General features: G+C 55.3%; 1 protein-coding gene across 4 annotated transcripts; it reads left to right on the plus strand.

The window, feature by feature from the left end:
* The first annotated feature begins 726 nt into the window (after positions 1-726).
* On the plus strand, positions 727-20,628 carry LOC143828718 (dnaJ homolog subfamily A member 1-like). 4 transcript variants are annotated; one of them, XM_077318985.1, is made up of 8 exons: positions 727-825; positions 1,871-2,030; positions 2,127-2,319; positions 4,039-4,143; positions 4,393-4,620; positions 9,063-9,293; positions 16,427-16,527; positions 16,835-20,626. In XM_077318985.1, the coding sequence occupies exons 2-8, from the start codon at positions 1,899-1,901 to the stop codon at positions 17,057-17,059; spliced, it is 1,215 nt and encodes a 404-aa protein (XP_077175100.1). In that variant the 5' UTR covers positions 727-825; positions 1,871-1,898; the 3' UTR covers positions 17,060-20,626. The 4 variants fall into 4 exon arrangements, with proteins under 4 accessions (XP_077175100.1, XP_077175085.1, XP_077175092.1 ...); XM_077318992.1 differs by lacking the exon at positions 727-825 and adding an exon at positions 905-927; XM_077318970.1 differs by having other exon boundaries at positions 1,871-2,319; positions 16,835-20,628.
* Positions 20,629-20,811: the final 183 nt, after the last annotated feature.

Genomic DNA, 20,811 nt, shown 5'->3' on the forward strand with positions numbered 1-20,811 from the left:
AGGGGGCAGGGGGCTCCGGCGCCCCTCCCGCGCATGGGCAGCGCTGGCAGGGAAGAGCCCGGGCAGAATCACCAGAATCGGTTCGAGGCAGGAGGAAGCGAACGTGCCTACAGGCCCTGGGGCCCGCCAGGTGTCCGTGGACTACAATTCCCATGAGCCCCTGCCAGCGTCCGCGCGGGCGGACTGCCAAGGCCGCGGGGCCCAGGCGGGGAAGGCAGGGGGGGGGGGCGGACGATGCTCTGCACCTCCAGGGGCGCCCTGGAGAGGTTGGCACGCGGGTCCGCTCCGCTCCCCGTGGCTCCCCTGCCCGGCCGAGGAGGGTTCCAGACGGGGGGGGGGGGGCGGCGACGAGGAGGAGGAGGAGGCCCTGCGCAGGCGCCCCGCTTGCCCGCCCGCCTCTTCCCCCGAGAGGAGACGCGCGGCGCCCACGGAGGACCTGGCGGCCTGCAGGGCTCCGCTGCCCGCCGCCTTCTCCCGACGGGAGGCTCGCCCAATCGGCCGCGGAGCTGCGTCTCGGGACGCCGGGGGCCGCCAATAAGGGCCGGCCAGGTCGCGGCCCGGACCAATGGCGAGGGGCTATAGGCGGGGCCTCAACGGGGGGAGGGATGCGAAGGCGCTTCCGGTCGCGGCGGGGCCGGAAATGGCGCTCGACGGTGAGCCGGAAGCGCGTGGGGGAGGAGGCCGGCCTTCCCGGGCGCAGCCAATGGGCGGGCGGGGGCGGGCCGACGCGGCCGGAGACTCCCCAGACGGGAAGGCGGAAGCGGCCAGGCCGGAGCGGCGTCGGGGGCCCTGCGGGAGGCGGCGGCGGCGGCGGAGGGCGAGCGGGTGAGCGGGAGCGAGCGGCGGGCGCCCAGGGGGGGAGGGGGCTCTCTCTCCGGCGCGCCCTCGGACGCCCCCCCCCCCAGGCAGCCAGGCAGGCAGGCAGAGGTCCGTCCGGGCGGCGGGAGGGCGCGTGCTGTGCTCGGGGGGGGGGGGGGCTGCCGGGGAGTGGACGGGCCCTGGTCAGCCTCCGCTGGGGGGGGGGCGCCTCCCTCCCTCCCTCCCTCCCTCCTTGCGGCGGAGGCTTCCCCTCCTGGTCCCTGCCGGTCGGGCTCCTTCCTTCCTTCCTTCCTTCCCCGGCGCCACCCCGCAGCGCTCCCCGCCGGACCTGGGGCGCATCCCACGCGGCGAGGAACGTCAAGTGCGTCGGCGGAGCCTGGCTGGCCTGACGCGGCCTTCCCTCATGCGGGGGCGCTGCCCAGGAAGAGGGGCACGTGGGAATGGCCTGCCTGGGGTGTTGCGGGCGGCGGGGGGGGGAGAGAGGGGGGCTGTGTGCCATGGGAGAGCCTGACTCCACGCTGGGCCTGGCAGGTGTGCCCGCTGGCCTTCTGCTCTGTCCGGGCAGGGGCCCCCCACCCACCCACCCACACATGCCCCTGCCACCGCCTCTCATGCTCCATGCCCTGCAGGGCTTCCCGGGCGGGCATTTGGGCGTGCACGCTCCGCCTGTGAGGCAGCTGCGGTAATAAGCATCTTTGCCGCCTGACGCGCCCGCCTGCTGACTTGGGAGACGCCGCCTCACACCAGCCCACACCCACGCCTGTCCTTAGGTGGCTGGAGTGAGGGGCCTTGCGGGCTCCCAGGCTAAGAACCCCTCCTACCGAGCAGGGGGCTCAGGCCAGGCCCTGCTTGACCCCAGAGGGGGGCTGTGCTCCGCCCCCACGGGAGCAGACACTGCGCTGGAGGGTCTTTTCTATGGCAGGCCACGAGGGTCAGCCGAGTGGCTATTTTGGAAGTATTGGGCCTTCCAGCCCGGGTGCTTTGCAGGTGGAAGCCTCTGGGGCCGGGGTGGGGCCTCCTCTCTGAACGGCTTGTTCCCTCTCCCCCACAGCAGTGCATTGACCGTCTGACGAGGGAAGATGGTGAAGGAGACGGGCTACTATGACCTGCTGGGGGTCAAGCCGTGTGCCACCACGGATGAAATCAAGCGGGCCTACCGACGGCTGGCCCTGAGATACCATCCCGACAAGAACCCCAGTGAGGGAGAGCGAGTAGGTACCCAGCCAGGTGGGGGGCCGGGGTTGGGCCCTCCTGGCCTCTGGGGGCATGGCCGTCATGACAGCCTTTCTCTCCCTCCTGCCCTCCAGTTCAAGCAGATTTCTCAGGCCTACGAGGTGCTGTCCGATCCCCAGAAGAGGTCGCTGTATGACCGTGGTGGGGAGCGAGCCATGAAAGAAGGCGGCGTGGGCGGAAGAGGGGGCTTTGGGCCCCCCATGGATATCTTCGACCTGTTCTTTGGAGGAGGGGCCCGCATGCATGGGCCTCGGGTGGAGAGGAGAGGTACGGGGGGGCAGCGGGGGTATCTAGTGGGATGTGCTATGGGGGAGGATGCTTGGTGTCAGCAGGTGTTTGGTCAGGGAGAATGGCCCAGAGGTCTTCTTCTACCTGTTCCCTGGCTGAGGCTGTTGTGGAGGAAGGGGAGCCTGTCCTGCTTGTTTCCTCTCCTCCTAGTGTCAGTGTGCTGCTGAGTCAGCTCTGGGGATGCCTCCTGGCCCCTCCTTGCCTGCAGACAGACAGCTGCCTTGGGTTGTGGGGAGGGAGGGTGCTTTCAAATGCTGACATCACTGTTCCAGAGTCTCTGCTCAAGCAGGCAAAACCAGGTCAAGGAGGACCCATCTGTGTGCTGGGGAGGAATGGGACGTGTCCTCCAGAGGGTGGGGCTAGGTGCAGGCGGTGCTGCCGTTTCCAGAGCCAGGGTGAGGCCTTCGTTGCTCTGCCCAAATTGTGAGCACCATAATTGCTTCCTGTTTCCCTGCGACTTTTTACAGGGCCCAGCTACTCACTGCCTTGATCTCCTGCGTAACTTCAAGCAGGTGTTTATTATTCTGGGGCATAACCAGGTGCCCTGCGGGATGCTAAGGACATCAGACCAGTGAGGGTCTTCTTTCTCATGGGCCAGGGAGGGCTGGGGGCTTGTCCCAATGGCTCCCCACCTTCATTTCCCTAGACTGACTCTTTTCCCCCAGGGCCTTTCTTGCTGCTGACAGTTTTACCTCCGCTGGAGAAGTGTGCACTCAGGCGCACGTGGGCAGCAGTCATCAGCCGTGGTTTAGGAGGAGTCACCCTTCCATTTATCATGACTTATGTCCTTTACAGTGCTTCCCGCTGTTTCCCTGTGATTTGCCATTTATCCTCACAACAGCCTCCTGAGGTAGGCTGGCCTGAGAGAACATGGCTCCCTCTAGGCCAAAAGGTGGGCTGTGGACCACTTGCAGACGGCCCGGCCAGAAACTGGCTGGAATGTGACCCCTGTGGGGCTCTCTGGGAGTTCTGAGAGCCAGCCCGCCATGGTGGTTCAGAGCAGTGGCTCTTAACTGGTGCGCCAGGTTTGATTCCCGGCTCCTCTGCATTCAGCCAGCTGAGTGACCTTGGGCTGGTCGCAGTCCTGTTAGAGCTGTTCTCATAGAGCAGTTTTGTCAGAGCTCTCTCAGCCTCACCTCCCTCCCAGGGTGGCTGTTGTGAGGAGAGGACGGGAAGACCATCGTAATGCACTTTGAGACTTGTTTGGGCAGTGAAAAGCGGGGGCTAAAACCCAGTTCTTCTTCTTCTGAAGCAAGGAGTGGTGAATCTGGCTCAGGTTCTGCTTCTACGACTTAAGACAGCCAGAGACACTTCGGCTTTGTACAGTTAAAAACTCTTTGATGGCCACTGAGATTCTACTGCATTAAAAAAAAAGAAGGAAAAGAGAGAGAGAGCAATGGAGAGCCAGTGCCAAAACAGTGGTTAGTGTATCCACCTAAGATCTGGGAGAGCCAGATTCCAGTCCTTACAGCTGAGCTCTGGAGGATAAAGAGGGGTGTGGAAAATGAGGCAAGCTCCCGAGGAGGAGGGTGTGATAAAAATGCACTCAGCAGCCCAGCAGGGAACTGGGTCAGGACAGGTGGATCAGCTTTCCTCTGGGCCAACTGCTGGCTCCCGTCTTGGCTGAGTGGGGCCTGGGCCCTCGCATCCGGGGAGTCGGGTTCCACCTGCGTAGTTTCCCTTTTTGCTTTATCTCAGGGAAAACAACGGTGCATCAGCTGCCGGTGACCCTGGAGGACTTGTACAATGGGGCTGCGAGGAAGCTGTCTTTGCAGAAGAACGTCATCTGTCGTAGCTGTAGCGGTAAGTGAGGTGGGAGGGCCAGAGGAGGAGTAACTGCCCCCTTGCCCCTGCAAGGCTGGGACCTGACTTCTGCTTCTCCAGCGCTGCATGTGGGGCACAGAGATGGAGCCGTAGCAGCTGGCCTCTGGCTAGGCACCATACCCACGTGTGTCCTCGGCCCCAGCGTGGGATGCTTGGGGCCCTGTCGGAGCCTGCAGGGCAGGGCTCAGAGTCTTCTTGGCTTCCAGTAAGCATTGGGGTCTTTTGCAGGTCGCGGAGGAAGGGATGGTCTTGACACACGGTGTTCCAAATGCCACGGCTCTGGGGTGGAGGTCATAGTTCACCAGCTGGCGCCAAATGTGGTGCACCACATCCAAACAATGTGTTCCCAGTGCCAGGGCCACGGGGAGTGGATGCGGCCCCTGGACCGCTGCCTGGCCTGCAACGGCAGGAAGGTCATTCGGGAGAAGAAGGTCCTCAATGTTCACCTGGACAAAGGTGAGCCACCTCTGCTCGGCTTGGGAGTGGGGAGAGTCAGGGAAGTCTCTTCCACTGGGAGAAATCTCTGGTGGATATTGGGCAGACTCGTAAGGCCATCTACAGCCTGGACTCTGCATCGCCTATGTCCCCAGAAGAGCATTGTGCTCTGCCAGTTCCAACAGGCTAGTAGTCCCTGGCCTCACGGAAGTACGCCTGGCTTCAATCAGAAGGAGAAGGTTGGCTCTTAGATGCCGCTTTTCTCTACCCAAATGAGTCTCAAAACGGCTTACATTCGCCTTCCCTTTCCTCTCCCCACAACAGACACCCTGTGAGGGAGGGGAGGCTGAGAGCTGTGACATGACAGCTCTGTAAGAACAACTCTTAAAGGACTGTGACTAGCCCAGCTGGCTGCATGTGGAGGAGGAGTGCAAAATCAAACCCGGCTTGCCAGATTAGAAGCTGCTGCTCTTAACCACTACAACCAAGCTCGGTAAAGGAATTTTGGACTCAAAATAATACACCAAAATAATACATTATTATATAACTAGTAATCAAGCCCACTGTAAAATAAATACAGCGGGCGCTAGACATGGGAGCCCCCGGCAGTCACACGGAGCGCGGCTGCCGGGGACTCCCTTGGTCGGCGGGCTGAGGCGGCGAGAGGCTCTCGCGTCTCGCAGTTGCTCCAGCGGGGACTCGGAGGGACAGGGAGGCCGTCGGGCAGGGACGTCACTCCGCGCGACTGCCGGGGGCTCCCCTGGGCAGCGGCCTGACGTGGCGAGAGGCGCAAAGCGCCTCTCACCGCGTCAGGCCACGGGCAAAGGAGCAACTGCGAGCCGCGCTGCAGTAGTCTGTCCAGAGGAAGGGGCCAATCGGCACCCTTCCTCATCACGGACACATCCTGCCTCCCAAGTCCTCGCCTCCACCTGGTGGAATGAGCTCCCAGAAGAGCTAGGAGGAGCCCTGGAGGAGTTTGTCATATTCCGCAGGGCCTGTATCTTCCATCAGGTATATGGTTGAGGTCAGTGCAGCCCCCTGCCCCCTACCACCATATTGGTGACCAGCAGATGCTGTCCCCCTTGAAGCCTGGCTGTGGTGGGATGAGGGTTGATTTTTTACCACCATCCTTATCCATTGTCCCTCCTCTTAATATTTGTGAAGCAGTCTGGGGGGGGTGGAACGGTCCAGGGTGTCCGAGTTGGAATAGGGCCAAGCTGGCTGCACCCTGATTGGCCCTGCACCTACAGCTCCCACCATCCCTCCTTGGATGCTAGCCACTTTGCTCTCAGACGCTTCTGGAGCCAGCACCTGAGAGACACAGAAAGCCCTGCCAAACCAAGCCCTGATTACCTGCTATGGCTCCTGCTAAGAGAGAGAGAGAGACAGAGAGCCGCCCCAAACTGAAAAGGAGCTCTCATTCCCTGCTAAATACCAGCCCTGATTACCTCCTATGGCTCCTGCTGGGATGAGAGGGAGACACAGAGAGAGAAAGATCTGTGCCTGCCAGTGTCCCCTGGGCCCTAGTGCCCATTGCATTCCTGGTTGCAATGGACTTTCTTGCTAGTGATTTATATATTGCTGTATGTTGTGTTAATGAGATATTATTGGGGGGCATTGGGGGGCTTGTAATTGGGCATCGATTTTGTAACCCGCAACGAGCTGCTTGTCCAGAGTGGCGGGAAATAAATAAATAAATAAATAAAATAAAAAGTATAAAAACATTAGACTCATAAGTGGAAATATTAAAATCTCAGCACATTAAGATCTTGACATCTCAGCAGTTTCCCAATGCACTTGTCAAAGGGCGTTCTCCATGGGGGGGGGGGGTTATGTGCGGGTGATAGTGGAATCACTGATCCCCAACTAAACGCTTGGTGGAAGAGCTCCATCCTGCAGGCCCTGTGGAACCGAGGCAGCTCCGACAGGGCCCTGGTCTCCTCTGGGAGCTCATTCCACCAAGTGGGGGCTAGGACAGAAAATGTCCTGGCCCTGATTGAGAGCCAGCTGGGTGTCGTGGTTAGGAGTGCTGACTTCTTTGACTCCCCGTTCCTCCTCCTCCACATGCAGCCAGGTGGGTGACCCTGGGATCGCCACAGCACTGAAAAAGTTGACCAAGCAGTAATTCCGGTGCCCTCTCAGCCTCACCCACCTCACAGGGTGTCTGTTGTGGGGAAAGGAAAGAGAAGGTTAAGCCACATTGAGGCTCATATAAGAACAAACTCTTCTTCAGTAACATCGGGGCTCTCTCAGCCTCCCCTCCCTCACAGGGAAGAAAGGTAAGGCGACTGTAAGCCGCTTTGAGACTCCTTCGGGTAGAGAAAAGCGGCATATAAGAACTAACTCTTCTTCCTCAGTAATCTCAGGGCTCTCTCGGCCTCCCCTCCCTCACAGGGTGTCTGTTGTGGGGAGAGGAATGGGAAGGCGACTGGAAGCCACTTTGAGACTTTCGGGTAGAGAAAAGTGGCATGTAAGAACCAACCCTTCTTCTTCAGTAATCTCAGGGCTCTCTCAGCCTCCCCTCCCTCACAAGGGGTCTGTTGTGGGGAGAGGAAAGGGAAAGGATTTGTAAGCCACTTTGTGACTCCTTCGGGTAGAGAAAAGCGGCATCTAAGAACCAACTCTTCTTCTTCTTCAGTAATCTCAGGGCTCTCTCAGCCTCCCCTCCCTCACAGGGGGTCTGTTGTGGGGAGAGGAATGCAAAGCAAGTGGAAGCCATTTTGAGACTCCTGGCAGTGAAAAGCACACAAATCAGTTCAAGTTGGCCAGTAATCAGTTTTGCTGTGAGTACCAGCACTTGGGGGCCACAGAGTGCAGACTGTTTGTATGGGATCTGCGGGAGGCCTGCTCACAAACTAGCGAGCACTCCCGCAGGAACTGGATTGATTGCCCCAGAGGGGCTTCATGGAGCCCTGGCTGTCCTTGGCTCAGAATGTGCTCCTTCAGAGATCTGCTTTTGCTGAACAAAAAGGAGGCCATGCAGAGCATGAAGGCCAGAGTGGTAGCCAGGCACGTGACTCAGTGGATTTTTTTTTAAAAATTAAGTTGGGAGGTGCCTAAAAGCCATCCAGTCCCACCACCTCTACCACACAGGATGGTCTATAAGCTGCACCCCTGACAAATATTCATCCAATCTCTGTCTAAACAGGAGTGTAGAAATGTAATGTGGTGGATACCCGGCTTGATAGTAGAACATGTGAAAGGGACATAAGAGTTCTAGTGGGCATTAAGTTGGAAATGAGCCAACAATACAATATGCGTCTGAAACGCCACAAGCTAACTTTAGCTATTGTATGGCCTTATACTCTGTCAAGAGTTTTCTTAATAAGTTCTTAAATATAAAAACTGTCCCTTGAAAAAAGCTGTAGGCAAAATGCGTCAGGACTTGTGTGAAATAAGAATAAAAGAATTACTGAAACTGAAGAGAGACGACTCTATATAAGTCCAATTTGGATATTTTTTATTGCCATATTGGTTTCCCAGTGCATCTGTACTATTCTATAACAATACAATATGGCAGCTAAGAAGGTGAATGTGATATTAGCCTGCATTACTAGGAGCATAGAATCTAGGGCAAGGGACGGTAGAATACCATGCCCTCCCACGTTAGTTAGATCTCATTGGGAACGTTGTGTCCAGTTCTGGACTCTGCAGTTCACTTAGAGAGGAGTGACTAGGATGGCTGAACGGTTGGCATCCAGGCCTTGCAAAGAGAGATTGAGAGTTGGGTCTGGGTTGCTTGTAGAAGAGGATAGGATAGCTGAATAAAACTACGCTTGTTGAGGAGGGGACCAACTTGTTTCCTGCAGCTTTAGAGCAATGGATTCAAATGATGGGAAAGGAACCTCCTCTGAAATATTAGGAAGCATTTTCTGAGGATGAGACCTGTTTGGAGGGTGGTGGAGTCTTTTGTCGGAAGTTTTTGGGATGAGATTGGATAAGCATCTGGCAGGAGTGTGTGATTTTTAAGTCCCCCAGAAGGTGAGGGGCAGGACTGGATGGCCTTTTGTGGTCTCTTCAAGCTCTTTGTGATTCTGATTCAGCTGATTCCACTGCCGAATGGTCCTTATTGTCAAAAAGGTATTCCTGATATTCTGCTGATCTCTCTCCACTGTATTTTAGACCCCTTATTTGGGGTCCTGTCTAAATAGACTCCTCCCAAGTGACAGCCCTCCACATTCTTCCAAAGAGAGCCTCCTTGGTACCACCAAGGCCCCGTTCCTTCTGCTCAAAATGCTGCATTGTGTGGGTTGGGGAGGAGTGAGCTACATAGTTTAGGCAAAGAGGTACATCCCTTGACCCTCAGCCTGCCCCCCACCCCTGAATTAAGCTGAGAGAATCCTTCCACTTGAAGGTCCTCAGTGTGGTGCATGCCCAGGGGGGATGGTGGGGTGGGGTGTGGTGGGGTCTTCTGTACAGTCCATGTTTCTTTTGCTGTTGTATGACCCTCCCCCTCCCCCCAGGCATGGCAGACAGGCAGAAGATAACTTTTCACCAGGAAGGGGACCAGGTGCCGGGCCTGGAGCCGGGAGACATCGTCATTGTCCTTGACCAGAAGGAGCACCCGGTCTTCCAGCGCCGTGGCAACGATCTCATTGTCAAGAAGGAGATTGACCTGGTGGACGCCCTCTGTGGCTGCAAGACGGTCATCCACACCCTGGACAGCAGGAGGTTGCTTGTTACCTCCCGGCCAGGTAGGAAGGAGTCCCCGGGGGACGGGATGCACAGTGGTCCACGTAGAGAGGCTGGGACAAATTCTTGAGGTCCAGCACACACGTTTGCTCCCTCGGTGGCTTCCTTGGGGGGCAGAGACAGGGGCTTACAAAAGAATTACACACACCAACCCAGTGTTTTGTCACAATGCAGCCTGGATTTACGTTTGGGGCGGGTAGTGCTCCATTTGATTCTCACAACATGCCTACCACTTTGAAGGTACAAAATCTTTTTTGTTGTGATGAGACAAGAAAACAGAAATCATGACTGTGCATAAGTATTCATCCCCTTGCTACGACACACCTAAATAAGATCTGGTCCAACCACTTAACTTCAGAAGTCACATAATTAGTTAATTATGGTCCCAAGTGGCCCATGCTCTGCCATGGGTTGTGTGGATAAATAAACCTCTTCTGAAAGGCCCCTGACTCCACCAAGAAAGCAGCACGAAGACCAAGGAGCACTCCAGGCAGGGGACAGACAAAATTGAGCATCATGAAATTATAACAAAATTAGAAATTAAGCCCGCTGTAGAAGAAAGACAGCGGGCGCTAGAGAATGCGGAGGCAGACTGTAGGCAAAGGAGGGATGGGAGGGAGAAAGAAGGGCAAGGGGTGGTAGAAGGGAGAAAGAAAGGAAGTAAAGGAGAGAAAGACAGGAAGCAAGTGAGAGGGAGAGGAAGGAGATGGAGAAATAGAGGAAGTCAGGAAGGAAGAAGGAAGAAAAAAAGGCAGGCAGAGAGGTAGGTGAAAGGGGAGGGGACGGGGTGTGAAGGGGGGAATCACGAGGGGCGAATCGAGAGGGGGAGTTGGCAAGGAAAGAGGGGGGTAGAGAGGAGTGTCTGCGTGGATGTGTGGGATGGGGGAAGGGGTGGGAGAGGGCGGTGGGTGGGTGGCTGTGTGCGTGTCTGTGGGGGCGGGGAAGCAGTGGCGGGGCGATCATGCGGGGGGGGAGCCAGGGGGGTTTGGCTGGTGTGTGTGTGTGTGTGTGTGTGTGTGTGTCTGGGCGAGGGGAAGCCAGCGGGAGTATTCACCGCCAGGGAAGGCTGCTTCTCCTTGTGTGCGGTGAGTCCCCGGGCAGGCAAGGGGAGGCTGGGCCAAGCGGCCAATGGGGAGCCGGGCTTTGGGTGGCTCCCCATTGGCCACTTGGCCCTGGAGTGACACTCGGAGGGCCCAATCAGTGTGATGCAGTGTGATTCCCTTTTAAGGAAGGGTGGTAGGAAGGGGATTTTATTATTGTGCCGCCATGCTGTGATATTTTTTAATCTTTTAATGGGAGTTTTAATGGGGTTTTAAGACACTGTAACCCGCAACGAGTCATTTGGGAGTGGCGGGAAATAAATCAAAATAATAATAATACTCTTAACACAACCCGCGGCGCCGCAAGGGCTTAGTGGGAGGAGTTAGGGCGGGCTCTGTCCGGGATGAGGAAGGGTGCCGATTGGCCCCTTCCTCCGGACAGACCATCGGCCGGGCCAATCAGCAGGCGCGAAGCCGATTCCCGCCCTGCCGACAAGGGAGCAACTGCGAGCCACGCAGAGTGGCTCACAGTTGCTGCCTTGCCGGCAGCCTGACGCATCAGCCCGCCGACAAAGGAGTCGCTAGCAGCCGCTCGGAGCGTCAGGCCACCGGCCAAGGGACCCCCCGCCAGCTGCGCGACTGCCGGGGGCTCCCTTGCCTAGCGCCTGCTGTATTTTTATTACAGCGGGCTTGATTACTAGTAATAATAATAATAATAATAAATGCCATTTTGGGCTGTATCAACAGAAGCATCACATCAAAATCACAAGATAGAATCACAGAATCATAGAGTTGGAAGGGGCCATACAGGCCATCTAGTCCAACCCCCTGCTCAATGCAGGATCAGCCCTAAGCATCCTAAAGCATCCAAGAAAAGTGTGTATCCAGCCTTTGCTTGAAGACTGCCAGTGAGGGGGAGCTCACCACCTCCTTAGGCAGCCTATTCCACTGCTGAACTACTCTGACTGTGAAAATGTTTTCCTGATATCTAGCCTATATCATTGTACTTGTAGTTTAAACCCATTACTGCGTGTCCTCTCCTCTGCAGCCAGCAGAAGCAGCATCCTGCCCTCCTCAAAGTGACAACCTTTCAAATAGTTAAAGAGGGCTATCATGTCCCCTCTCAACCTCCTTTTCTCCAGGCTGAACGTTCCCAAGTCCCTCAACCTATCTTCATAGGGCTTGGTCCCTTCGCCCCAGATCATCTTCGTCGCTCTCCTCTGTACCCTTTCAATTTTATCTACGTCCTTCTTGAAGTGAGGCCTCCAGAACTGCACACAGTACTCCAGGTGTGGTCTGACCAGTGCCGTATACAATAGGACTATGACATCTTGTGATTTTGATGTGATGCCCCTGTTGATACAGCCCAAAATGGCATTCGCCTTTTTTACCGCTGCATCACACTGCCTGCTCATGTTTAGTTTACAATCCACAAGTACCCCAAGGTCTCGTTCACACACAGTGCTACCTAGAAGCGTATCCCCCATCCAGTAAGCATGCTTTTCATTTTTCTGACCCAAATGCAGAACTTTACACTTATCTTTATTAAATTGCATCTTGTTCTCATTTGCCCATTTTTCCATTGTGTTCAGATCTCGTTGAACTCTGTCTCTATCTTCCGGAGTATTTGCCAGTCCTCCCAATTTGGTGTCATCTGCAAACTTGATGAGTAGTCCCTCCACTCCCTCATCTAGATCATTGATAAATACGTTAAAAAGTACCGGGCCGAGCACCGAGCCCTGAGGTACCCCGCTACTCACCTCTCTCCAGCCTAATGAAACACCATTGACAACAACTCTTTGAGTGCGGTTCTCTAACCAATTCCCTATCCACCTAACTATCTGAAAATCCAGATTGCAGTCCTTCAATTTATCCATCAGAACATCATGGGGAACCTTGTCAAAAGCTTTACTAAAATCCAAGTAAATGAAGGAAGGAAGGAGCCCGACCAGCAGAGACCGGGGGAGGGGGGGGGCAAAACCTTTACTCTCGGGTGCATTTCATCCGGCCCAGGGGATCTGAACTCATCCAGTGCAGCTAAATGCCTCTTAACAACCTCTCTATCCATGTTAACCTGCCACCCAGACACTATTCCTTGGCTACGGCCATCTCTAGATGTGCCTAAACACTTTGACCTGTGGGAAAAAACAGATGTAAAATAGGCGCTGAGCCTTTCTGCTTTCTCTGCATCTTCCATTAGAGTTTGTCCATCTGCACCCACCAGTGGGCCTATTGCCTCCTTTACTTTACGTTTGCTGCTCACATAACTGAAAAATCTTGTTACAATGGGCCTCCCTGGCCAATCTTAGCTCACTCTCAGCTTTGGCCTTTCTGATGATTGATCTACAGTGCCTAGTAACCTGTAGGTACTCTTCTTTAGAGCTCTGTCCTTCCCTCCATTTCCTGAACATTTTCCTTTTCTTTCTTAGTTCCTCTTGAAGTTCTCTGTTCATCCAAATAGGCTTCTTAGAGATCCTGCAGTGTTTTCGTCTTTCTGGGATAGTCATTGATAGTCAGCTGCGCACGCCTCCCGATTGGGCCCTCCGCTTGTCAGTCCAGGGGAAGCGGCCTATCGGCACCCTTACTCATCCCGGACAGGGCCCACCCTCGTTGTCCTTACTATTTTATTCATTCCGCTCCACTAGGAGCGGTTAAAGATGATTCTATGATTAAAACAGGAGGGGTATCAAACACAGCAGAAGACAGAATCAGAATACAGGGTGATCCCGACAGGCTAGAAAACTGCATTTAGGTTGGAAAAATTATACGCATCACTATAGTACATGTGAAAAGGATCTGGGGGGGTCTTAGTAAGAGCCTCTTGTGGCGCAGAGTGGAAAGGCAGCCGCCTGAAAGCTTTGCTCATGAGGTTGGGAGTTCGATCCCAGCAGCCGGCTCAAGGTTGACTCATCCTTCCATCCTTCCGAGGTCGGTAAATGAGTACCCAGCTTGCTGGGGGGTAAACGGTAATGACTGGGGAAGGCACTGGCAAACCACCCCGTATTGAGTCTGCCATGAAAACGCTGGAGGGCGCCACCCCAAGGGTCAGGCATGACTCAGTGCTTGCACAGGGGATACCTTTACCTTTTTAGTAGACCATACCCTATACATGAGCCAGCAGTGTGACTTGGTAGTTAAAAAGGCAGATGGGATTTTGGGCTGTATCAAACGGAGAATCGTGTCCAGATCATGCGAAGTGATGTTACCACTTTACTCTGCTCTGGTGAGACCTTACTTGGAGTACTGTGTTCAATTTTGGGCACCACAAATGAAGAAAGATGTCAAGAAACGAGTGGGGTTTGGAGATCAAGATCAAGATGTAGGAGGAAAGGTTCAGGGAGCTTGGTCTGTTTAGCCTGGAGAGAAGGTGACTAAGAGGTGATATAATCACCATCTTCAAATACTTGGGGCTGCTATATAGAGGATAGAGCAATTTTTTGTTGCCCCAGAGTGTTGGACAAGAACCAGCAGGATGAAATTAATTCAAAAGTATTTTCAGCAAGACATCCGGGAGAAGTTCCTGGCTGAGCGGTTCCTCAGTGGAACAGGCTTCCTTGGAAGGTGGTGGGTTCTCTTTCCTTGGAAGTATTTATGCAGAGGCTAGATGGTCCTCTGACAGAAAGGCTGATTTAATGAACTTAGGCAGAGTGTGAGTGGGTGGCAGGAAGGGATCTGCCAGTGTTTGTCTCTTGTGGCCCTTCCTTGCATACCCAGGGAATTGCTAATTGCTGCTGTGGGATGGCAGGTGAAATTCCTCCAGGCCAGGCTGGATTCTGGAGATTTTTGGTGGAGAGATCACTGTGGGTGGGCAGGTAGCTGAGTTTCTACATTGTGCAGGGGGTTGAATTCGATGACCCTGGTGGTCCCTTCCAACTCTATGATTCTATGGTTCTAAGAATGTTAATGTCTTGAAATGACTTATTCTTTATTTGTTTATTTTAATTTATAACCCATCCTTTCCACCAAAGGCCCAGACTTGAATCCAATTGAGAATTTGTGGCATGACTTGAACGTTGCTGTACCCTTGAGGTATGGGTGAAAATCTGTGCTTAGCAGGTAGAGGCATGCCCCGAGAGACTGGCCGCTGTACTTGCAGTATTGACTTTGGGGAACGAATGCTTATGCACAGTCATGGTTTCAGTTTTTATTTTATTTATTTTATTTATATACTCCCCTCCCTTGCGGCTCAGGGTGGTTTACATTGGAAACGTTCATAAAACGGTATAGTATAATAAATATCTTGATTTGAATATATAACATTTTTAACAAAAAGAACTTGACTCAAAACAGTTTTCACTATAGTTCCTTTCTTCTTTGGGGGCAGTCGATGGTGGAAGGGGCCAGTGAGCCCTGGTTTTCTTGTCTTGAGTACTTTCTGTCTCTTAGAATCATAGAATCATAGAGTTGGAAGGGGCCATACAGGCCATCTAGTCCAACCCCCTGCTCAACGCAGGATCAGCCCTAAGCATCCTAAAGCATCCAAGAAAAGTGTGTATCCAGCCTTTGCTTGAAGACTGCCAGTGAGGGGGAGTTCTCTAACCAATGCCCTATCCACCTAACTATCTGAAAATCCAGATTGCAGTCCTTCAACTTATCCATCAGAACATCATGGGGAACCTTGTCAAAAGCTTTACTAAAATCCAAGTAAATGACATCAACCGAATTTCCCCGATCCAGCAAACCTGTTACTTGGTCAAAAAAGGAAACCAGGTTGGTATGACAGGACCTGTTGGAGACAAATCCATGTTGACTTCCTTGGATCACCAAATTGTCCTCTAGATGTGTGCAGATCGCTCCCTTTAATATCTGCTCCATTATCTTCCCCACAACAGAGGTCAGACTCACTGGTCTGTAGTTTCCTGGGTCATCCTTCCTCCCTTTTTTGAAGATCGGAATAACGTTTGCTCTCTTCCAGTCCTCCGGGACATCTCCAGTCCTTAAAGAGGTCCCAAAGATGATGGACAAGGGCTGTGCAAGTTCTCTGGAAAGTTCTTTGAGCACTCTCGGGTGCATTTCATCCGGCCCAGGGGATTTGAACTCATCCAGTGCGGCTAAATGCCTCTCGACAACCTCTCTATCCATGTTTACCTGCCACCCAGACACTATCCGTTGGCTACTGCCATCTCTAGATGTGCCTAAACCCTTTGACCTTTGGGGAAAAAAACAGATGTAAAATAGGAACTAAGCCTTTCTGTTTTCTCTGCATCTTCCGTTAGAATTTGTCCATCCGCAACCAACAGTGGGCCTATTGCCTCCTTTACTTTATGTTTGCTCCTCACATAACTGAAAAATCTTTTCTTGTTACAGTGGGCTTCCCTGGCCAATCTTAGCTCACTCTCAGCTTTGGCCTTTCTGATGATTGATCTACAGTGCCTAGTAACCTGTAGGTACTCTTCTTTAGAGCTCTGTCCTTCCCTCCATTTCCTGAACATTTTCCTTTTCTTTCTTAGTTCCTCTTGAAGTTCTCTGTTCATCCAAATAGGCTTCTTAGAGCTCCTGCAGTATTTTCGTCTTTCTGGGATAGTCATGGATTGAGCATGCAATAGCTCCTGTTTGAGTAGCGCCCACCCTTCACATGTACCCTTCCCTTCCAGCATTCTCGTCCATGGTATGACACTCATCATGTCTCTGAGTTTATTAAAGTTTGCCCTACGGAAAATCCAACATCCGCGTCTGGCTACAAGCTTCCTTGGCTCCCCATCTCAAAAGGAATTCTATGAGGACATGGTCACTTCCCCCTAGGGTCCCCACCTCCTTCACCTCATCCACCAACTCTTGCCTGTTGGTCAGTATTAAGTCCAGTATGGCTGAACCTCTTCCCACAATAAAAAAGATTTTGCACCTTCAGAGTGGAAGGCGTGTTGTGAGAATCAAAGGGATCTACCCCCCCCCCACACACACACCCAACCGAACTGAGTTCCCGGTTGCAGTGCAACAAACCAGGACAAACGCAGAGTGGGGTGAACACTTTCGGAAGCCACCCTGCTGGGGAAGGCAGGCCTCCCCCCCCCCCCACCCAGCAGAGAGCCCTGGAGCTCCACTGGCAGCCGGTGGACTCACCCCGGGCTCCTCCCTGCCTTTGCTCTGCCCCACAGGCACCATCATCAAGCCTGGGGACATCAAGTGCATTCCCAACGAAGGGATGCCCGTCTACCGGAGCCCCACCCAGAGGGGGAAGCTCATTGTCCATTTCCAGGTATGGAGGAGTGCAGCTCAACGCAGCTCTGGGAGGGCTCACTGCAGCCTGGGGCCATTGTGGAGTCTGTGCTTGAGCCCCAGCCCCCCTCCCCACATGGTCCAGGATGCCTTCCTCCTTGGCCGGGGGCGTGGCGGGGGGTGGGGACAGTGGCCTCATGGCTGGGAAAGGCAGGCAAGAGAGCAGTGCAGCTCCCTGAGCTCTCTGTCTTCGTGCCTGCAGCAGAACCAGCCGTGGTTGGGGAGGGGGGGGGGAAGTGTGGCACAGACCTGCCTCATCAAAGCACTTTGTCCTCCCTGTGGCCCAGGTGCGGTTCCCGGAGCCCGGCTGGCTCCCCACCCACCAGCTGCGCCAGTTCCAGGCTTTCTTCCCACGCCGGGAGGAGGTCATGGCCACGGAAGACACGGAGGAGGTGGAACTGCGGGAGTATTTTCCCCACCTGGAGCACGGCCGGCACTTCACAGGGGAGGCCTACCGCGAGGACGACTTTGAGGACCCCATGCGTCACAATGTTCAGTGCCAGACATCGTAACCCCTGAGACTGACAATCATCCCCCCACCCCCACCCCGCCTACGGTTGGAGGACAGACAACGGATGGGCAATGCTCTCTTGCCCCCCCCCCCCCGGTGCCTCCAACAGACTGTGCCTTAGGGCCCACCCAGAGCGGTGCGGCTGCCCCTGTCTGTCCTCTGGTGCCCTTTTTCGCCATTCCTGTCCATCAGGGTTCTTCTCTCCACGGCCCTAGAGGGCCTGCAAGACCAAGCCTGGGGCTGCCCGAGTCAAGGTGCCGGTGGAAGGACCGAGGGGCTCCCCAGGGCCTGGAGTGCCTTCATGGGGACGGGGGCCTTGCACATTTGCTGCTCCTGTGCTGGCGACGGGGGTGGGGGGTGGTCGGTGCCTGCCTGCCTGCCTGCCCCCTGTTTGGCTCCTTTGCTTTCTTCCTGGGGCGGGGGGGGGGATTGCTCCTGACACAATAGGAGCCTCCCTGTGGGGGTCCCCTCACAGCATTTTCAAGGCTACAGGTGAAGGGAGGGGGCTTAGCTGTGGCCTGCCTCGGCATAGCAGCCCGGGTCCTCTTGTGTCTTGCTCCAGCCACGCCGGCTTGGAGGCTGCAGAAGAGCGCCTGGGCCTGGGCCTGTCAGTCTCTGGATGGAGTTTGTCACTTGGAACGCAGGCTGGCCGGCCGGCCGGCCTCTGTCGCCCTGTTTTCTCAGCTGGCCAGTTGAAACTCAGAAGAACAGCTTGGGAAGTTCTCCCCGGGAGAACCTCTGCCTGGAGAAGGGGCCCCCAAACCTGCCGCCTGCTTTTGCTTCATGGGGGGGGGGGGGGTTAGGGTGTCCGTGGAGACCATCCCCCTGAAGAGCAGGCAGAACATGAGATCAATGCAAGTATTTCATTACTGCAATATGTGTGTATGTGTGTGTGGGGGGGAGGGTCCACAGTCCATTTTCCAAAGCTGAGAGACGGGGTGGGGTCAGCTTTTATGCTGGGCCTGGCGCTGCACCTGGAGGCAGGAGGGTGGAGCCGCACGTGGCTGGTGGCTTTGTGTCAAGGAGCTGAGGCCAGGCTCCTCCTCCAGATGGGGGCAGTGCTGAGGCCGAGGGACTCTGAGGTCGGCTCCCCTGGCTGGGCCAAAGGTGCTGCTGGATGCTGTGCTCCCGTTTTGGGGCTTGGTTCTACAGGCGCCTGCAGTTTGGGCAGTCTCTGTTCTGCCTGAGCAAAATGCCGGGGTGGGGGGAGCTGGTGGTGGTCAAGCAGGGGACATGGGAAGGGTCAGAATTAGCTCAGAGTGGCTTAGAGTCCCGGGGGAGGTATTTCCTCTGAAGCAGACACAAGGGAGGGTTAGTGAGGCGGAGGGAGTGCTGGACGACGTGTTGGGGGGGGGGGAGGATCCCTCCCCCACCTATGAGGAAGGCTCTTTGGGTTGCCCTGCTTTGCGGGGGAAGGGGCCCTACAGGCCATCTAGTCCAACCTCCTGCTCAGTGCAGGGTCAGCCTCAAGCATCACTTCTGGCCTCTTAGAACCGCAGCCAACCCCATGACCCAGGGCCACAGTCCTAGACTACGTCTGTGCAGCAGACCTCCCGTGGGGCTGGGAGCCTGCCTCCCTGCAATCAGCATCTTGGTTTTGTTCCCTTCTGCTCTGTTTGTTACCTCTTGGAGGAAGGACACGGAGGTATTGCAGGGGCCTTTGGCTGGAGCAGAAAGAACCTTAATCTTAAGGTAGCTGAGAAGCCAAAGATATGCCTCTCTGGAACATGAAAGGAGCCCTGCTGGGTCAGACCAGCCTCCCGCCTCACCCCGTGGCCAACCAGTTCTGTGGGGCCAGCCACAGGGCAGAGAGGCCGAGGCCTTCCCCTGAGAAGACCCTCAGAAGAGCCCTGCTGGGTCAGGCCAGGGAGGGTCCCTCCAGTCCAGCCTCCCCTCTCACCCAGGGGCCAGCCAGCTCCTCTGCAGGGCCAGCCACAGGGCAGAGAGGCTGAGGCCTTCCCCTATAAGACCCTCAGAAGAGCCCTGCTGGGTCAGGCCAGGGAGGGTCCCTCCAGTCCAGCCTCCCGTCTCACCCAGGGGCCACTCAGTTCCTCTGCAGGGCCAGCCACAGGGCAGAGAGGCTGAGTCCTTCTGGCTGTGGGATGTTGACTGCCACCAAAAGTGGAGGTTCCCTTGAGTCACTGGCTAGCAGCTGCCTCTCGAGTGACTCAGTCTAATCCCTTTTTATAGCACTTGGTGCCTGTGGTCACCACGGCCTCTCCTGGCAGCCAATTCGACATCTTGGCCCCTCTTTGTGTGCAGAAGTCTTTCCTTGTGTTCCATCCTGATTCTCTTGCTCCACTTAATTTGCTGGCCTCGTGTTTAATGCTTTGAGAGAGGGGGTCAGAGTCTGCTCTTGTGACCCCGTGGGCCTTTTCATGCATTTCTCTTGTGTTTCTCTCCCCCCCCCCCCTTCAATAGCTGTCCTTTTCTAGAAGGGCAAGTACCAGACGCTGTAGCCTGTCCTTCTAGGCCATCTCGGCCGTCACTCTCCTTTGAGTTGACCAGAGGTGGCCCAGCCAGTCTTCCCCTTCAGCTCCTCCCCAGTCTGTTCAAGGACATTCCAGGACTGTCTTTTGCGTCTCGGTCCCTTTCCAGAGTTGACGCCGCCCTCTGGGTCAACATTTGCCCTCAGCTTTGGGCTGCGACCTCTTTTGGACTCTGTTTCTGCCAGTTCTGGAACCACCAGCATTTATTTCAGGGGGGGCTTTGTGCTCCAGGGTGCCTTGCCTGCCCCGACACAGTTTGCCCCGTTGTCCACGTAGCTGGGGGAAAGAGCTCTGGCTCTGGAGAGCTTCTTCCGGGTCCACCTTGTTGGGTTTTAAGAAGAAGAAGAGATGGTTCTTATATGCCGCTTTTCCCTACCCGAAGGAGGCTCGAAGCGGCCTACAGTCGCCTTCCCTTCCTCTCCCCACAACAGACACCCTGTGGGGTGGGTGAGGCTGAGAGAGCACTGATATCACTGCCCGGTCAGAACAGCTTTATCGGTGCTGTGGCGAGCCCAAGGTCACCCAGCTGGTTGCATGTGTGGGAGGGCAGAATTGAACCTGGCATGCCAGATGAGAAGTCCGCCCTCCTGACCACTCCACCAAACGGGCTCTTTAAGGTGCAGCTAGGCTCCCATCTTGAGGGTCCACTTGGTGGAGGCCTTTCTGGGGCGCTTCACAGGAGGGACTCTTGGCTCCTGAGGTGTCTGGTGCCCGCCCTATGTAAGCTTGGCCCGCACACAGCCCACCCTCAGCCCCAAACACTGTAGCAGGGGCAAATCAAGTGTCCATCCCCGGGCTGATGTGGTGCTGGAGCGCTCCCTTCTCCTGACTCCCACTCTGCTGCTTGTCCTTGGGCCAGTTTTCCATCTTCTCCGGAGACGCTTGGAGGCCCAAGGCCATGAAATCTGCTCCTTCTCTGACCACTGTCGTGATGGGGGCAAGGCAGGATATCCCCCCCCCCTTAGCGGACTCTGTTCCTGAATTCACTCGGCCTTTGCAGATCTGGGGCTGGAGTGGACAGTGCTGACTGGGGAGTGGTGATGTGCTGAAATTCCCTGGGGGGTGGGGAGGGGGAATGGCTTGGGGGACCTTTGCAGATTGTGACTCAATGGCTGTGAGAGTATGGCGGGGAGGGCTAGTCTGCTGGAGTCTGTGGGGGGGGGGGCCTTGTGTTGTGTCCCAACCTGAGATAATGTGTGCCGCTCAGGAATCCTGGCTTGATTGGCAGAATCCTTGGCCCATAATTTGGCTCTCCTGCAAATCA

Source organism: Paroedura picta, chromosome 1 (assembly GCF_049243985.1).
Source record: "Paroedura picta isolate Pp20150507F chromosome 1, Ppicta_v3.0, whole genome shotgun sequence".
Taxonomy (NCBI): Eukaryota; Metazoa; Chordata; class Lepidosauria; order Squamata; family Gekkonidae; genus Paroedura; species Paroedura picta.